At 46.8% G+C, this 18,738-nt stretch overlaps 1 protein-coding gene across 1 annotated transcript; it reads left to right on the top strand.

The window, feature by feature from the left end:
• The first annotated feature begins 1,663 nt into the window (after window positions 1-1,663).
• On the top strand, window positions 1,664-18,439 carry LOC117653823 (adenylate cyclase type 9-like). The gene is made up of 5 exons (XM_034399762.1): window positions 1,664-1,693; window positions 3,215-3,328; window positions 3,434-3,486; window positions 18,018-18,237; window positions 18,350-18,439. Exons 1-5 carry the CDS (start codon window positions 1,664-1,666, stop codon window positions 18,437-18,439), a joined length of 507 nt encoding a protein of 168 aa, XP_034255653.1.
• The last annotated feature ends 299 nt before the right edge of the window (window positions 18,440-18,738 follow it).

Raw genomic sequence — 18,738 nt, 5'->3', positions numbered from 1 at the left:
CAAAATATATTTCTCATCCTCGGTTCCATCGATTCTCATCCTTTTTCGGCACGCGACCCCAAATTTGTAGCCAAAACTTTCCGCGACCCCCGGAAAAATTTCACGACCCAACGAGACGCAGCACGCCTTTGTTACGGAGTACGTTAATCCGCCTTAGTTTGGGAGCAGTATTGTCTCTAAGTTGATCAAAACGGTCACAAATGCTTTTGAAAAATCGTGTTTTGGGCCGACTTTAAGCAGCTACTGCATCCCCAAGGGACAGAAAATTGTCACTTTGACGTCACATGATGTCAAACTCAGGTCAAATTTATGTTCGTCAAAATGACATCATACTGGACCATCAGACTGAGTTAATTTTGACATCAAGTTGATGTCAATTGATGTCATTGTGTCAAGTGGTGTTAAAATTATTTGTTTGGACTAGCAACCTACTCCAACTCTCCCTTCCGATGAAACCTGACTTGGTGAATATCACCTACTGTATGCTTTCTCTGTCAAATGGCGAACGCCGCTGCGCCGTAGCCGGGATTCGAACCCGACTCCTTGGCTCCGTAGGCGCGCTCTTTACCACTACGCCACGAAGCTTCATGGTAGCTGTGCCTATCTCTTCCTTGCCACACTGTTCTCCCAGCTAGGCGCTACTTTGAGGGCGGCATAAGAAATGTTTTCGCCCGTGGCTCAAACGCTTCAAAGCCTTGATGGAGCTTCCACGATGTAGCCCCACAATTGTGACTCGTATTCTAAGATGCAGGTCGTTTGAAATTCTTGAGGCCTGTATGGGCCTGTAATGTATAAATATTTTTTTAGAGTGAGCGTGAAACTTAATGATTTGCCTGGAAATTCTTGTCAGACAACCCAAGTTTGAAAATGTGCAAAATTTTAGATATTTAGATAATATGAGTACTAAGCGAGTTACCAAAATACAGATACTTTTCGGATCAAGGTATTATAAATGCGATCTTAACACGCAGGACAAAGTTTGAATGTTCAGAAAAAAATTGAACGGATGATTTTGCCGCGCCATTTGCTTAAAATAACACAACCTTAATGCGTTCGTAGATGACATCAAACAGAGGTCATCGTGACTAAATCTTCTCTCAGCTATTAAATTGTTCAACATTTGAGTTCCTTTAACTCTAAACCAAATACTTGAAACAATTTGGACTTTATCTTGTAATTCAAGTTGTTTTGCATAGGATTGTACCAGGTCAAATTGACATCACTTGAGGTCACTGTATCTGAGCTTGACAAACATTGGTCAAATTCAAGTCACTTGACGTCAATGTGACAATTTTCTGTCCCTTGGGTCTGATCCGAGGCGGGCCTTCGTTTTTTCACAACAGGCAATTTGTCCTTGGACCTTCCTTTGGCATGCCTTTGGTACGAAGTGCGATTATCCGCCTTAGTTTGGGAGCAGTATTGTCTCAAAGTTGATCAAAACGGTCACACATGCCTTTGAAAAACCGTAAACCGGGGCTACTTTGGCCCACCGGGGTAACTTTGGCCCTCAACCCAAAAAATCAGTGGAGTCGGAAGTCCCTCTCGCTGGGGGGGAGGGGGGGCTCAAATATTTTTTAAAAATCCTCAAGCCCCCCCCCCCCGTATTTTACGTGATACTTACAACGGGGTCATTCCACGTAAAGTCGACAAGGCCTCTGCCACCATGGTCACCGAATTGATTCTTCTTTTCAGGGTTTGTTACCCCCATGGTACTAGTTCATGACCGGTACAAAGTTTTTCGAATGTAGCCCCAGGGGCTGAGATATAGCAAAAAACTTTTTTCTCAAATTGCTGCACCAGTGCAACTTTGAAGGTTGATAGCGTCGCTAATATGCATCGTAGACCAAATCCGAGACCAGATTTGGAAAGGGGAAGAAAAATCGAATCTACTAGTGAAAAAAAATTTTTGTTTTGAAAAAAAATTTTACTTTCAAACTTTTACGAAGTTTTAAAATTTGCACAGTTTCCAAGTACCTTAACCAAATTTGGCTCCAGTTGGCTTAAAACTTAGCTTAGACCCTCCTCTAATCGAAACAGTCAACCACAAAATACGTTTTGCGCCGTTCTCGAGAACGAACCATTTCCGTGGAGCTCTGCAACACTCCACTTCACTGTAAAACGGTATTTTAGCCCACCTAGTTTGGGCTGGGCACCCTGGGCGCCCTTCCCGATCGAACCCTGGCTCCGGACCCAGTTCCAGGGTGTCCAGCACCCCTTCCAGAAAGGCAGCCCATCGTGCCGCGCCGCACTGGGACCCTGCAGGAAGTGGTCCAAGCGAATCAACACATATTTCCCCCGTCCGGGCGCACTGGCGGCTAGGCGGCGATCGCCGCTTGGGCCCTTGGGCCTGAAGGGCCCCTACACTTACTCCAAAAGATCTACATGGGTCAAAGGGCCCGAGATTCGCTCGGAGTCCGATGGGGCTCAAGTAACAAGGGCCCAAAGCACGGGCGGATCCAGGTACGGGTTCAGGGGGGGGATGTCGCGAAAGTTGCCTACCTACAGGGGTAATGTGCGACCTTTTGACTACCTTTCAGGCGGCATCGCCGCCTTGAGGGGGGGGGGGGATCCGCGCCTGGCCCGAGGGGCCCAAGAGCAAGGACCTAATGGGCTCCAAGAGGAAGGGCCTTTAATGGGCCCACAAATAGCCAACAAGTTCAAGGGCCTAAAAGTGCGAGGGGTCAACCACTCTAGAAATCTTGTGTCCCCTTAGCGCTCGAAATCCCTGGGAAATCTGAAATCTTGCCCTAGAAAAGGCCAAAAACAAGGTAATTTTTGGCAGAATATCGGTTAAAATGTTGCGAAATCCGACGAAATCTTTAGCCTTCAGAAATCTTGTGTCCCCAAACATCCAATGTGGTTGACCCCTTGTAAAAGGGGCTACAGGACAAGGGCACACAAGTGCAAGGGCCCAAAGAGGGCCCAAGAAAAAGGGCCCCAAGAGGGCTACAGGACAAGGGACCACAAAGGGCCCACAAAAGCAAGGGCCCAAAACCGGCCTTCTAAGCAAGGGCTCAAAAAGGGCCCAAAAAGGGCCCAAAGCGAGCAGGGGCTCGAAAAGGGCCCTCAGAGCAAGGGATCAAAGAGGAACCACCGAGGTGTTGTGCCTCGGATGACGGCCCGGGATGGTCGACTCGCTGCACTCCAGCTGACGAGGGCCCCTCGCGGGCCGCTGTGTCATCCGTTCACATGAACTGACAAAATTACATTAAAGATTATAGATTTCAATTTTTTTCCTCATCGCATATCAGACAGACATGGTGACTCACCACCAACACTAGCTACCTCACGATTTAACACCTACTTTGATATCTTCATCTCAGCATTGGTATGTTAATGCTTCAAAAAACCATTGATATTTTTCTTGTTCATGTCATCATCAATATACTGTGGTCTTTTAACTTTTATTTCTCTCCTCTTGATCATCATCTAGGTGTATTCAGCAATTGCTATGTCATTGTTCTTCCTTTATGCTGCTTCTCCAATGTGGATTGCAGTGTTTGTCACAGCCACTGTCATTCAAGTATTTGCTGTATGTTTGTGTGCCCTGTTGTTGTGGACACCTCTTGGCACTCTCTCTGATGAGAGCCCCGCCAGTCAGTGCACTGAGGAAGCTTCCACTGGTTCCCACTTGCTGGTCATATGCAAGTCACTCGTGGAAAAATTCTCTGGATGGTACCCTTGGCATGTTTGTGGAGCGATACTGGTGAGATTTCATGCAATGTAGTTCTACTACTAAAACTTTCTTCTTTAAAAATTTAATTCCTTTTTTTTTAAAATAAAATGTCAATGTTTCATTTTTTAAATTGATTTTTAGGTAAGCTTGCCAGCAACATCAGTACTTGCTAATTTTTCATGTCCGTCATTAGCTCTGGGAAATGAAACACTAGGAAATGCAGAAGATTAAGTATATTCGCCCAAATTGTCCCAAAATGCTCTTTTACTAAGTCGCAAACGGTGGAATAGTCCCATCGAGAGAAAATTAACGCTCAGCGCCCTCTCCCGGGAGTCGAGGTTGGACCGACACATACGGATTGTTCTAGAGAAAGACTGATGCAAACATTTGTTAACCGAACCGTAGTTATAGATAAGAAATGCGTGCAAATTTGGATTAAAAATCGTCCGGCGAAACGATTTTAGTGCCTCGCAAGGTCTGGTTTTATCGGAGTTCTCTCCGTCATAAAGGTTGAGGTGCTCCTTGTAGGTTACCAGTTCCCATGTGTTTTCGTATTGCCTGCTGGCGAAAACTAAATTAAATACTCAACGGTGCTTAAACGTTTGAGATCGAAAACTCCGAATCGGCCCGCACTCCTCATCATGCTCCAGCGATCATGCTTGGAACGGTACAGTAACATCGTTTACTTTTACGCCTGGTGCTATGTGTCCTGGTCCCTCTCTGCACATTCGTCAATATTTCAAGTAAATTTGCCTTTGACAGAACGAAGACAGAACTGAAAAAGTCAATAACTATGATTAACGGTTGGTTGTGATGTCTCCCCATGTGACACCTCCTCTGCTTATAAAGGCATCAAATTTTTCTTTCGAATCCTTGCAGTCTGTCTGGAAACTTCTCAAGTGAATTACATAACTGACATAAAGACGAAGCTCGGTCCTTGCTTACCAAACCTTCTTTGCAAACCTCTTTTAAATCAACTTCTCGATATCACAGTCTGATTGCCTTTTGGTGACAATATTTTCTTCCTGTTGGTAGGTTCCCTATTGCGCTCCGAGTCCATCACCATGGCGGAGACTCTTCTCAGTCCAAGTCAGGAGAACGGTTGAATAGAGGAGATGTCGAGGAGAAAGAGGAGAAAGTGAAGAAAAAGGTGGTGAAAGAGGAGAAAGGGGTGGTGAATGTGGAGAAAAAAGAGAAGAAATTAGAGAAAAAGGTGGTGAAAGAGAAGAAAGTGGAGTAAAAGGTGGTGAAAGAGGAGAAAGTGAAGAAAAAGGTGGTGAAAGAGGAGAAAGGGGTGGTGAATGTGGAGAAAAAAGAGAAGAAAGTGGCGTAAAAGGTGGAGAAAGGGGAGAAAAAGGAGGAGAAAGGGAGGAAGAAAGAGGAGAAAGTGGAGAAAGGGGTGGTGAAAGTGGCGGACAAAGAGGAGAAAGTGGAGAAAGGGGTGGTGAAAGTGGAGAAAGTGAAGAAAAAGGTGGTGAAAGAGGAGAAAGGGGTGGTGAATGTGGAGAAAAAAGAGAAGAAAGTGGAGTAAAAGGTGGAGAAAGAGGAGAAAAAGGAAGAGAAAGGGAGGAAGAAAGAGGAGAAAGTGGAGAAAGGGTGGTGAAAGAGGAGAAAGTGAAGAAAAAGGTGGTGAAAGAGGAGAAAGGGGTGGTGAATGTGGAGAAAAAAGAGAAGAAATTGGAGAAAAAGGTGGTGAAAGAGGAGAAAGGGGTGGTGAATGTGGATAAAAAAGAGAAGAAAGTGGAGTAAAATGTGGTGAAAGAGGAGAAAGTGGAGTAAAAGGTGGTGAAAGGGGAGAAAGTGAAGAAAAAGGTGGTGAAAGAGGAGAAAGGGGTGGTGAATGTGGAGAAAAAAGAGAAGAAATTAGAGAAAAAGGTGGTGAAAGAGGAGAAAGTGGAGTAAAAGGTGGGGAAAGAGGAGAAAGTGGAGTAAAAGGTGGTGAAAGAGGAGAAAGTGAATAACCGACAATGGACAAGCGATTGCCTGCCGGAGGTGAAGAAAAAGGTGGTGAAAGAGGAGAAAGTGGAGTAAAAGGTGGTGAAAGAGGAGAAAGTGAAGAAAAAGGTGGTGAAAGAGGAGAAAGGGGTGGTAAATGTGGAGAAAAAAAGAAGAAATTAGAGAAAAAGGTGGTGAAAGAGGAAAAGTGGAGTAAAAGGTGGTAAAAGAGGAGAAAGTGAAGAAAAAGGTGGTGAAAGAGGAGAAAGGGGTGGTGAATGTGGAGAAAAAAGAGAAGAAATTAGAGAAAAAGGTGGTGAAAGAGGAGAAAGTGGAGAAAAAGGTGGGGAAAGAGGAGAAAGTGGAGTAAAAGGTGGTGAAAGAGGAGAAAGTGAAAAACCGACAATGGACAAGCGATTGCCTGCCGGAGGTGAAGAAAAAGGTGGTGAAAGAGGAGAAAGGGGTGGTGAATGTGGAGAAAAAAGAGAAGAAAGTGGCGTAAAAGGTGGAGAAAGGGGAGAAAGTGAAGAAAAAGGTGGTGGACCCCCCCGCCCGACAAGTTAAAAAGTGACAAGGGATCTAGAATAAAGGGGGGGTCTGGGGGGCGGAGCCCCCAGCCTGCATCAAGTTAGAACAGCGCGGACCCAAAGGGGGGGGGCACCGGGGCGAGTGCCCCCCCAAAACCCCAGACGCGCATGGAAAAAAAGGGGGAGAAGGGAGAAAGAGAGGAGGGACGAAAAAGGAGAGGAGAAGAAAAGGAAGAATGAGTAAAGATAAGCGGAAAAATTGGAAAGTTTGAATTTGAAGTGCGGAGCTTTCAGCTCGCTTCGCTCGCAATAAGGAACAGGCTTGGTGCACAAGTAATTGCCGATTCGGTTAAGTCATAGCCTTGAAACGAATAGGAATATAGAATAGTACTGGGGTTTTGATGGGGACCGGGTAGCTGGTTCTGCTATCGGGAAATTGTTTTAGTGTTTCATAAGAAACCTCTTCAACTAAACGCCAGTCTAAATTTGAACGGCCATGGTTGGGGCTCGCTTCGCTCGCAAAGTATCTGTGTTTCTCTTTGCTTTTAGATTAAAAACTTTGGACTCTTTTTAAAAATTGAGCCTCGTTTTTAAAAAAGTATGAAGCTTGCGGCTCGCTACGCTCCCGGCAATGACTAAATCCACCCTTTTAAACCCATAAAAAAACCCGTAGGGTTACTTATTACCTTTCTAGTATAAAAAACGCCACTCCTAATTTTGAAACATCAGTGGCTTGTGGCTCGCTCTGCTCTGTTGTTTTACAAAAAAACCTTTAAAAAAAGATAAAAAATTTCACCCCAAAATTTTAAAACAAGGTCGGTAGCTTGCGGCTCGCTTTGATCGCCGCAAACCACGCGAGTTGTATAGTTAAAAACCTGCTATCCACTCACACTTCGATTAACAGTCTTAAGAGTATTCAAATGCGTACTTTGCTGCGAGAATGGCCCACTTTACTCTTTTAACGGTCAATGCGGCGGAACGTCTCAATATCGGCGATCATGCCCCTGTAGGTAGGCAACCTGTGATACACATCTGCCAAAAGTGCCCCCCCTAAAGGGAAATCCTGGATCCGCGCCGGGTTAGAAGTAACCGACGATGGACAAGCCATTGCCTGCCAAAGGCAGCTAGCGCCGCAGGCCAGGTGGGTACCCCGGGCGCGGATTGGAGGAACAGGCAGCGAGACATCGCGAAGCCTGTTACGACAAGACGCGGTCTGGCGAAAACCCTACCTTGTAGTATGAATATGGCAGTTTTTATGGCTAACAAAAACTTTTATGTTAATTTTGCCAACCTGCTCAAAACGCGTCTCGAATTTCGGCCGCCTCCACCGGTCTTCTGGCCCACTGTGCGGCCCCGTGGAGTGCATGGCGGCGCGCTCGCCGCAGAAAAAGGCGGCGGCGGAAACTCAAATCGAACAGCTGCTTGCCATTCGGGAGTTGTTTGCGCGAGGCAATTCGGGCGCCGCAGCCAACCCCACCCCTCTCGGCCCTCTGGCTCGGCACCCGTAGCCGCTCCGTCCCTCTGCCTCTCTCGCACCGCAACGGGCCGCGCCTCGAGTGCGAGAGAGACGGAGCGACACCGTCCGGAAACGCCCCCGGGGGCGGGGCCGACGTCACTTTATATTCAACTAACGCGCGCCTCATCAGTTGCCGATTCCAACATTTTTTACTTTTTGCAGTTTATTTGTTTTGTCTTTGTTTTTTTTATCCGGTGCGGCTACCGGCAGCGGGCGCCACCGTGGTGACCCCACGCGCGGCGGGGCGGGACGGTCGCTCGCCGGGGAGCTCTAGAAGACAGGCTGGATTGGATTACGGCATTGTAGCTCCTCGCTGGGGACGTCCAGCCCGCTTGTTAGACAACACACACACACACACACACAACACACACACACACACACACACACACACACGGGAGAGGTGCTTTCCTGCAATATTTTACCCACCTCCCTCCCACGAAAACAACAAGGACATCGAGTACACTGCTCAGTAACGGGGAGGGAGAGAGAGAGCGAGAGAGAGAGAGAGAGAGAGAGAGAGAGAGAGAGAGAGAAAGAGAGAGACTGGCAAAGGGCAGGCCGTGCCGAGCGCAGCGCCAAGAGCCGGTAAAAATAAATGTCTGCTCCTCTCGGCAAAATGATAAAAACAAGTCGCGGGGGTTGGCGGCTTGGCGGTGTAGGAGCCGCGAGCGAGAATTACGCAAAACGCCGCCGGCGGCCCCCAAGTTGGCGAAAAGGGGCAGGTAGTTTTTAAAGTTGGACCAACCGCACGCGACGCGGGCGCCTGCGAAGTGCGCGATAGGCAAGCCCGCCGCGCGCGCCAGCACCGCGGGACGGCCTACCTCGCAGGCGCTCCTGGCCGCCTGGCCGGTGGGCAGGCCCGCCGCACGGGCCTCACAGTGGCCCAGAGGACCGGTGGAGGCGGCCGACACTCTAAACGAGTGTTGAGCTCCAGAGTCGCTAACCAGGACTCGAACCGAACGTGTGACCCCACCAATGCATTGCTCTCCGAACGAGGAATCCGTGGGGGGGTCTCATTTCGGTTCTAGTCCCGTTCAGCGACTCTTGAGCTCAAAACGCGTCTAGAGTTTCGGCTGCCTCCACCCGGGTTTTCCCCGCTGGCGCGCAGAGGATCGCTGGTTCGACGCCGGTGGGCCCGGGAAAGCCCTGCATTTTTAAACCTGGCAAAGAGGGGAAAAAAGGGGAGAGAGAGAGAGAGGAGAGAGAGAGAAAAGGGGAGAGAGAGAGAGAGAGAGAGAGAGAGAGAAAGGCCATGGAGTGCGGGGGGGCCTCGGGGAAGGCGAATTTGCTCACGGAACATTTTTCGGCGCATTCGTTGCGAGCGCCGGCCCGGGGTGGGGGGGTTGCGGTGGAGCCCGGTGGGGTGATGGTGACCACCCTGGGACCCTTATGCGCGCCGGCGACACCAAGTGTGGGGGAGAGAGGGGGGGGGAGGGGGCCTCAGTGAGAGTCTTCAGACGAGTTGCATGCCTCAGCCATATGTCTCGCCCTCGTCCCGTCTCTCTCCCACCCCCCATGTGCACTCCCTGAGCCGTAAGAATAGAAATACCGGATCGGCATCGCGCGCGTTCTCTCTGTCTGTCTGTCTGTCTCTCTCTCCTGTCCCTCATCCTCACCACAACCCGTCGTCCTCTTTCACCGTCCTCTGCCTATGTCCTTGGCTCGGTACACGCGAAATTTCACCATCCTAGCTCAACTGGTTCAGTTTTTATAGCCGAAAAACACCTAAAAAACGGCGAAAAATAGAGTTTTTTGCAGATAGATCACTTCTGGCTTGGGGAAAAGGGGGTGGGGGGGGGGCGGGCCCCCCCGCCTCGACAAGAAAAAAATGACAAGGGTCAAGATCGTGTTATCTGCAGTAAGACAACACTATTTAGAATGTAGGGGGGTCTGGGGGGCGGAGCCCCCCCGCATTAACAAGTTAAAAAATAACCGACAATGGACAAGCGATTGCCTGCCGGAGGTGAAGAAAAAGGTGGTGAAAGAGGAGAAAGTGGAGTAAAAGGTGGTGAAAGAGGAGAAAGGGGTGGTGAATGTGGAGAAAAAAGAGAAGAAAGTGGAGTAAAAGGTGGTGAAAGAGGGAAAGTGGAGAAAAGGGGGTGGAGGAGAAAGTGGAGGTAAAAAGGTGGTGAAAGAGGAGGGGGAAAAGGGGAAGAAAAAAATGGTGAAAAAGAAAAGGGGGGGTGGTGGAGAAAAAAAGAAGAAATTAGAGAAAAAAAGGGGGTGAAAGAGGAGAAAAGGGGGTAAAAGGTGGTGAAAGAGGAGAAAGTGAAGAAAAAGGTGGTGAAAAGGAGAAAAGGGGGGGTGAATGTGGAGAAAAAAGAGAAAAAAGGGCGTAAAAGGGGGAAAGGGGAGAAAAAGGGGGAGAAAGGGAGGGGAAAAAAAAAGGAGAAAGTGGAGAAAAGGGGGGGTGAAAGTGGGGGACAAAGAGGAGAAAGTGGAGAAAGGGGGGGGGAAAGTGGAGAAAGTGAAGAAAAGGTGGTGAAAGAGGAGAAAGGGGTGGGGGAAGTGGAGAAAAAAAAGAAGAAAGGGAGAAAAAGGTGGTGAAAAGGAGAAAGTGGAGTAAAAGGTGGTGAAAAGGGGGGAAAATGGAAAAAGGTGGTGAAAGAGGAGAAAGTGAAGAAAAAAGGGGGTGAAAGAGGAGAAAGGGGTGGTGAATTTGGGGAAAAAAAAAAGAAGAAAGTGGAGTAAAAGGTGGAGAAAGAGGAGAAAAAGGAGGAGAAAGGAGGAAGAAAGAGGGAAAGGGAGAAAGGGTGGTGAAAGAGGAGAAAGTGAAGAAAAAGGTGGTGAAAGAGGAGAAAGGGGTGGTGAATGTGGAGAAAAAGAGAAGAAATTGGAGAAAAAGGTGGTGAAAGAGGAGAAAGGGGTGGTGAATGTGGATAAAAAAGAAAAGAAAGTGGAGTAAAATGTGGTGAAAGAGGAGAAAGAAGAAAGAAAGTGGAGTAAAAGGTGGTGAAAGGGGAGAAAGTGAAGAAAAAGGTGGTGAAAGAGGAGAAAGGGGTGGTGAATGTGGAGAAAAAAGAGAAGAAATTAGAGAAAAAGGTGGTGAAAGAGGACCGCTCCATTCCATTCCATTCCATTCCATTCCATTCCATTCCATTCCACTCCATTCCATTCCATTCATTCCATTCATCATTACCATTCCACTCCACTCCATCCATTCCACTCCATCCATTCATTCCATTCCATTCACTCCATCCATTCCACTCCATTCCATTCCACATTCCACTCCATTCCATTCCATTTCATTCCATTCCATTCCACTCCATTCCATTCCATTCCATTCATTCCATTCCATTCCACTCCATCCATTCCACCATTCATCCATCCATCATTCCATCCATTCCATTCCACATCCATTCCACCCATTCCACCATCCATTCCATTCCCTCCATTCCATTCCATCTCCATTCCATTCCATTCCTTTCCCCATTCCATTCCATCTCCATTCCATTCCACTCCATTCCATTCCATATCCATTCCATTCCACTCCATTCATCATTCCATTCCATAACTATCCATTCCATTCCATTCCATTCCACTCCATTCCATTCCACTCCATTCCATCCATTCCATTCCATTCCATTCCACTCCACTCCATTCCATTCCACTCCATTCCATTCCATTCCCATTCTATTCCATCCACTCCATTCCATTCCATTCCATTCCATTCCATTCCATTCCACTCCATTCCATTCCACTCATTCCATTCCATTCCATTCCATTCCATTCCATTCCATTCCATTCCACTCCATTCCATTCCATTCCATTCCATTCCACTCCATTCCATTCCACTCCATTCCATTCCACTCCATTCCATTCCATTCCATTCCATTCCACTCCATTCCATTCCATTCCATTCCATTCCATTCCATTCCACTCCATTCCATTCCACTCCATTCCATTCCACTCCATCCATTCCATTCCATTCCATTCCATTCCATTCCATTCCATTCCATTCCATCCATTCCATTCCACTCATTCCATTCCACTCCATTCCATTCCATTCCATTCCATTCCATTCCATTCCATCTCCATTCCATCCATTCCATTCCATTCCATTCATCCATTCCTCCATTCCATTCCACTCCATTCCATTCCATTCCATTCCATTCCATTCAATTCCACTCCATTCCATTCCATTCCATCCATTCCATTCCACTCCATTCCATTCCATTCCATCCATTCCATTCCATTCCACCATTCCATTCCATTCCATCCATTCCATTCCATTCCATTCCATCCATCCATTCCATTCCATTCCACTCCATTCCATTCCATTCCATTCCATTCCATTCCATTCCACTCCATTCCATTCCATCCATTCCATTCCATTCCATTCCATTCCACTCCATTCCATTCCATTCCATTCATTCCACTCCATTCCATTCCATCTCCATTCCATTCCATTCCATTCCATTCCATTCCACCATTCCACCATTCCATTCCACTCCATTCCATTCCATCCATTCCATTCCATTCCATTCCATTCCATTCCATCCATTCCATTCCACTCCATTCCATTCCACCCCATTCCATTCCATTCCCATTCCATTCCATTCCATTCCATTCTCATTCCATCCATTCCACCATTCCATTCCATTCCATTCCATCCATTCCATTCCATTCCACTCATTCCATTCCATCCATTCCATTCCACTCCATTCCATTCCATCCATTCCATTCCATTCCTTCCATTCCATTCCATTCCATTCCATTCCATCTCCATTCCATTCCACTCCATTCCATTCCCTTCCATTCCATTCCATTCCATTCCATTCCATTCCACTCCATTCCATTCCACTCCATTCCATTCCATTCCATTCCATTCCATTCCATCCATTCCACTCCATTCCATTCCATCCATTCCATTCCATTCCATTCCATTCCATTCCACTCCATTCCATTCCACTCCATTCCATTCCACTCCATTCCATTCCATTCCATTCCATTCCATTCCATTCCATTCCACTCCATTCCATTCCATTCCACTCCATTCCATTCCACTCCATTCCCCTGTTCTCGGGTTGATTCCATTCCATTCCATTCCATCCATTCCATTCCACTCCATTCCATTCCACTCCATTCCATTCCATCCATTCATTCCATTCCACTCATTCCATTCCATTCCATTCCATTCCACTCCATTCCATTCCACTCCATCCATTCCATTCCATTCCATTCCATTCCATTCTATTCCATTCCACTCCATTCCATTCCATTCCATTCCACTCCATTCCATTCCACTCCATTCCATTCCATTCCATTCCATTCCATTCCATTCCATTCCACTCCACTCCATTCCATTCCATCCCTCCATTCCATTCCATCCATTCCATTCCATCCATTCCATTCCATCTCCATTCCATTCCACTCCATTCCATTCCATTCCATTCCATTCCATTCCATTCCATCCATTCCATTCCACTCCATTCCATTCCACTCCATTCCATTCCATTCCATTCCATTCCATTCCATTCCACTCCATTCCATTCCACCTTCCATTTTCCATTCCACTCCATTCCATTCCATCTCCATTCCATTCCATCTCCATTCCACTCCATTCCATTCCATCCATTCCATTCCATTCCATTCCATTCCATTCCATTCCATTCCATTCCACTCCATTCCATTCCATCCATCATTCCATTCCATTCCATTCCATTCCATTCCATTCCATCCACTCCATTCCATTCCATTTTATTCTATTCCATTCCACTCCATTCCATTCCATTCCATTCTATTCCACTCCATTCCATTCCACTTCATTCCATTCCATTCCATTCTATTCCATTCCACTCCATTCCATTCCACTCCATTCCATTCCACTCCATTCCATTCCATTCCATTCCATTCCACTCCATTCCATTCCACTCCATTCCATTCCACTCCATTCCATTCCATTCCATTCCATTCCATTCCATTCCATTTCATTCCATTCCATTCCACTCCACTCCATTCCATTCCACTCCATTCCATTCCATTCCACTCCATTCCATTCCATTCCATTCCATTCCATTCCATTCCATTCCACTCCACTCCATTCCATTCCACTCCATTCCATTCCATTCCATTCCATTCCACTCCATTCCATTCCACTCCATTCCATTCCACTCCATTCCATTCCATTCCATTCCATTCCATTCCATTCCATTCCATTCCATTCCACTCCATTCCATTCCACTCCATTCCATTCCATTCCATTCCATTCCATTCCACTCCATTCCATTCCACTCCATTCCATTCCACTCCATTCCATTCCATTCCATTCCATTCCATTCCACTCCATTCCATTCCACTCCATTCCATTCCATTCCATTCCATTCCATTCCACTCCATTCCATTCCACTCCATTCCATTCCATTCCATTCCATTCCATTCCATTCCATTCCACTCCATTCCATTCCACTCCATTCCATTCCATTCCATTCCATTCCATTCCACTCCATTCCATTCCATTCCATTCTATTCCACTCCATTCCATTCCACTTCATTCCATTCCATTCCATTCTATTCCATTCCACTCCATTCCATTCCACTCCATTCCATTCCACTTCCATTCCATTCCATTCCATTCCACTCCATTCCATTCCACTCGGTTTCATTCCATTCCACTCCATTCCATTCCATTCCATTCCATTCCATTCCATTCCATTCATTCCATTCCATTCCACTCCACTTCCATTCCATTCCATCCATTCCATTCCATTCCACTCCATTCCATTCCATTCCATTCCATTCCACTCCATTCCATTCCACTCCATTCCATTCCATTCCATTCCATTCCATTCCATTCCATTCCACTCCATTCCATTCCACTCCATTCCATTCCATTCCATTCCATTCCATTCCATTCCATTCCATTCCATTCCATTCCACTCCATTCCATTCCACTCCATTCCATTCCATTCCATTCCATTCCATTCCATTCCATTCCATTCCACTCCATTCCATTCCACTCCATTCCATTCCACTCCATTCCATTCCATTCCACTCCATTCCATTCCACTCCATTCCATTCCACTCCATTCCATTCCATTCCATTCCATTCCATTCCATTCCATTCCACTCCACTCCATTCCATTCCACTCCATTCCATTCCATTCCATTCCATTCCACTCCATTCCATTCCACTCCATTCCATTCCACTCCATTCCATTCCATTCCATTCCATTCCATTCCATTCCATTCCATTCCATTCCATTCCACTCCATTCCATTCCACTCCATTCCATTCCATTCCATTCCATTCCATTCCACTCCATTCCATTCCACTCCATTCCATTCCACTCCATTCCATTCCATTCCATTCCATTCCATTCCATTCCATTCCACTCCATTCCATTCCACTCCATTCCATTCCATTCCATTCCATTCCATTCCATTCCATTCCACTCCATTCCATTCCATTCCATTCCATCCATTCCATTCCATTCCATTCCATTCCATTCCATTCATTCCATTCCATTCCATTCCATTCCATTCCATTCCATTCCATTCCACTCCATTCCATTTCATTCCATTCCATTCCATTCCATTCCATTCCATTCCACTCCACTCCATTCCATTCCATTCCATTCCACTCCATTCCATTCCACTCCATTCCATTCCATTCCATTCCATTCCATTCCATTCCATTCCACTCCATTCCATTCCACTCCATTCCATTCCATTCCATTCCATTCCACTCCATTCCATTCCATTCCATTCCACTCCATTCCATTCCATTCCATTCCATTCCATTCCATTCCACTCCACTCCATTCCATTCCATTCCATTCCATTCCACTCCACTCCATTTCATTCCACTCCATTCCATTTCATTCCATTCCATTCCATTCCACTCCATTCCATTCCACTCCATTCCATTCCACTCCATTCCATTCCATTCCATTCCATTCCACTTTCTCCTCTTTCACCACCTTTTTCTCTAATTTCTTCTCTTTTTTCTCCACATTCACCACCCCTTTCTCCTCTTTCACCACCTTTTTCTTCATTTTCTCCAGGCAAGCTCCAGGCTCCAGGCTCCAAGCTCCAGGCTCCAAGCTCCAAGCTCCAAGCTCCAGGCTCCAAGCTCCAAGCTCCAAGCTCCAAGCTCCGGGCTCCAAGCTCCAAGCTCCAAGCTCCAGGCTCCAAGCTCCAGGCTCCAAGCTCCAGGCTCCAAGCTCCAGGCTCCAAGCTCCAGGCTCCAAGCTCAAAGCTCCGAGCTCCAAGCTCCAGGCTCCAAGCTCCAGGCTCCAAGCTCCAGGCTCCAAGCTCCAGGCTCCAAGCTCCAAGCTCCAGGCTCCAAGCTCCAAGCTCCAAGCTCCAGGCTCCAAGCTCCAGGCTCCAAGCTTCAAGCTCCAAGCTCCAAGCTCCAGGCTCCAGGCTCCAAGCTCCAGGCTCCAAGCTCCAGGCTCCAAGCTCCAGGCTGCAAGCTCCAAGCTCCAAGCTCCAGGCTCCAAGCTCCAAGCTCCAAGCTCCAGGCTCCAAGCTCCAGGCTCCAAGCTCCAGGCTCCAAGCTCCTTGCCGTTTATCATATTAATTCACTTCACGTCATAAATTTAAAAGTCAATAGTTACCCTTGTAATACATATTTACAATTCACAGGAAAAATAAGCTCCAGGCTCCAAGCTCCAAGCTCCAAGCTCCAGGCTCCAAGCTCCAGGCTCCAAGCTCCAAGCTCTTGGAGCTTGGAGCCTGGAGCTTGGAGCCTGGAGCTTGGAGCCTGGAGCTTGGAGCTTGGAGCTTGGAGCCCGGAGCTTGGAGCTTGGAGCTTGGAGCTTGGAGCCTGGAGCTTGGAGCTTGGAGCTTGGAGCCTGGAGCTTGGAGCCTGGAGCTTGGAGCCTGGAGCTTGGAGCTTGGAGCTTGGAGCCTGGAGCTTGGAGCTTGGAGCTTGGAGCTTGGAGCCTGGAGCTTGGAGCCTGGAGCCTGGAGCTTGCCTGGAGAAAGTGAAGAAAAAGGTGGTGAAAGAGGAGAAAGGGGTGGTGAATGTGGAGAAAAAAGAGAAGAAATTAGAGAAAAAGGTGGTGAAAGAGGAGAAAGTGGAATGGAATGGAATGGAATGGAATGGAGTGGAATGGAATGGAGTGGAATGGAATGGAGTGGAATGGAATGGAATGGAATGGAATGGAATGGAGTGGAATGGAATGGGAATGGAGTGGAATGGAATGGAGTGGAGTGGAATGGAATGGAATGGAATGGAATGGAATGGAATAGAGTGGAATGGAATGGAATGGAATGGAATGGAATGGAGTGGAATGGAATGGAATGGAATGGAGTGGAATGGAATGGAATGGAATGGAATGGAATGGAATGCAGTGGAATGGAATGGAATGGAGTGGAATGGAATGGAGTGGAGTGGAATGGAATGGAATGGAATGGAATGGAATGGAATGGAATGGAGTGGAATGGAATGGAGTGGAATGGAATGGAATGGAATGGAGTGGAATGGAATGGAGTGGAATGGAATGGAATGGAATGGAGTGGAGTGGAATGGAATGGAATGGAATGGAATGGAATGGAATGGAGTGGAATGGAATGGAGTGGAATGGAATGGAATGGAGTGGAATGGAATGGAGTGGAATGGAATGGAGTGGAATGGAATGGAATGGAATGGAATGGAGTGGAATGGAATAGAGTGGAGTGGAATGGAATGGAGTGGAGTGGAATGGAATGGAATGGAGTGGAATGGAATGGAATGGAATGGAATGGAATGGAGTGGAATGGAATGGAGTGGAATGGAATGGAATGGAATGGAATGGAATGGAGTGGAATGGAATGGAGTGGAATGGAATGGAATGGAATGGAGTGGAGTGGAATGGAATGGAGTGGAATGGAATGGAGTGGAATGGAATGGAATGGAATGGAATGGAATGGAGTGGAATGGAATGGAGTGGAATGGAATGGAATGGAATGGAATGGAATGGAATGGAATGGAATGGAATGGAGTGGAATGGAATGGAGTGGAATGGAATGGAGTGGAATGGAATGGAATGGAATGGAATGGAATGGAATGGAGTGGAGTGGAATGGAATGGAATGGAATGGAATGGAATGGAATGGAATGGAGTGGAATGGAATGGAGTGGAATGGAATGGAGTGGAATGGAATGGAATGGAATGGAATGGAATGGAGTGGAATGGAATGGGAATGGAGTGGAATGGAATGGAGTGGAGTGGAATGGAATGGAATGGAATGGAATGGAATGGAATAGAGTGGAATGGAATGGAATGGAATGGAATGGAATGGAGTGGAATGGAATGGAATGGAATGGAGTGGAATGGAATGGAATGGAATGGAATGGAATGGAATGCAGTGGAATGGAATGGAATGGAGTGGAATGGAATGGAGTGGAGTGGAATGGAATGGAATGGAATTCTCCAATGTGGATTGCAGTGTTTGTCACAGCCACTGTCATTCAAGTATTTGCTGTATGTTTGTGTGCCCTGTTGTTGTGGACACCTCTTGGCACTCTCTCTGATGAGAGCCCCGCCAGTCAGTGCACTGAGGAAGCTTCCACTGGTTCCCACTTGCTGGTCATATGCAAGTCACTCGTGGAAAAATTCTCTGGATGGTACCCTTGGCATGTTTGTGGAGCGATACTGGTGAGATTTCATGCAATGTAGATCTACTACTAAAACTTTCTTCTTTAAAAATTTAATTCCTTTTTTTTTTTAAATAAAATGTCAATGTTTCATTTTTTAAATTGATTTTTAGGTAAGCTTGCCAGCAACATCAGTACTTGCTAATTTTTCATGTCCGTCATTAGCTCTGGGAAATGAAACACTAGGAAATGCAGAAGATTAAGTATATTCGCCCAAATTGTCCCAAAATGCTCTTTTACTAAGTCGCAAACGGTGGAATAGTCCCATCGAGAGAAAATTAACGCTCAGCGCCCTCTCCCGGGAGTCGAGGTTGGACCGACACATACGGATTGTTCTAGAGAAAGACTGATGCAAACATTTGTTAACCGAACCGTAGTTATAGATAAGAAATGCGTGCAAATTTGGATTAAAAATCGTCCGGCGAAACGATTTTAGTGCCTCGCAAGGTCTGGTTTTATCGGAGTTCTCTCCGTCATAAAGGTTGAGGTGCTCCTTGTAGGT

The sequence above is a fragment of the Thrips palmi genome, unplaced genomic scaffold (genome assembly GCF_012932325.1).
Source record: "Thrips palmi isolate BJ-2018 unplaced genomic scaffold, TpBJ-2018v1 HiC_scaffold_8, whole genome shotgun sequence".
Lineage (NCBI taxonomy): Eukaryota > Metazoa > Arthropoda > Insecta > Thysanoptera > Thripidae > Thrips > Thrips palmi.
This window is presented reverse-complemented; position numbering and strand designations above follow the sequence as displayed.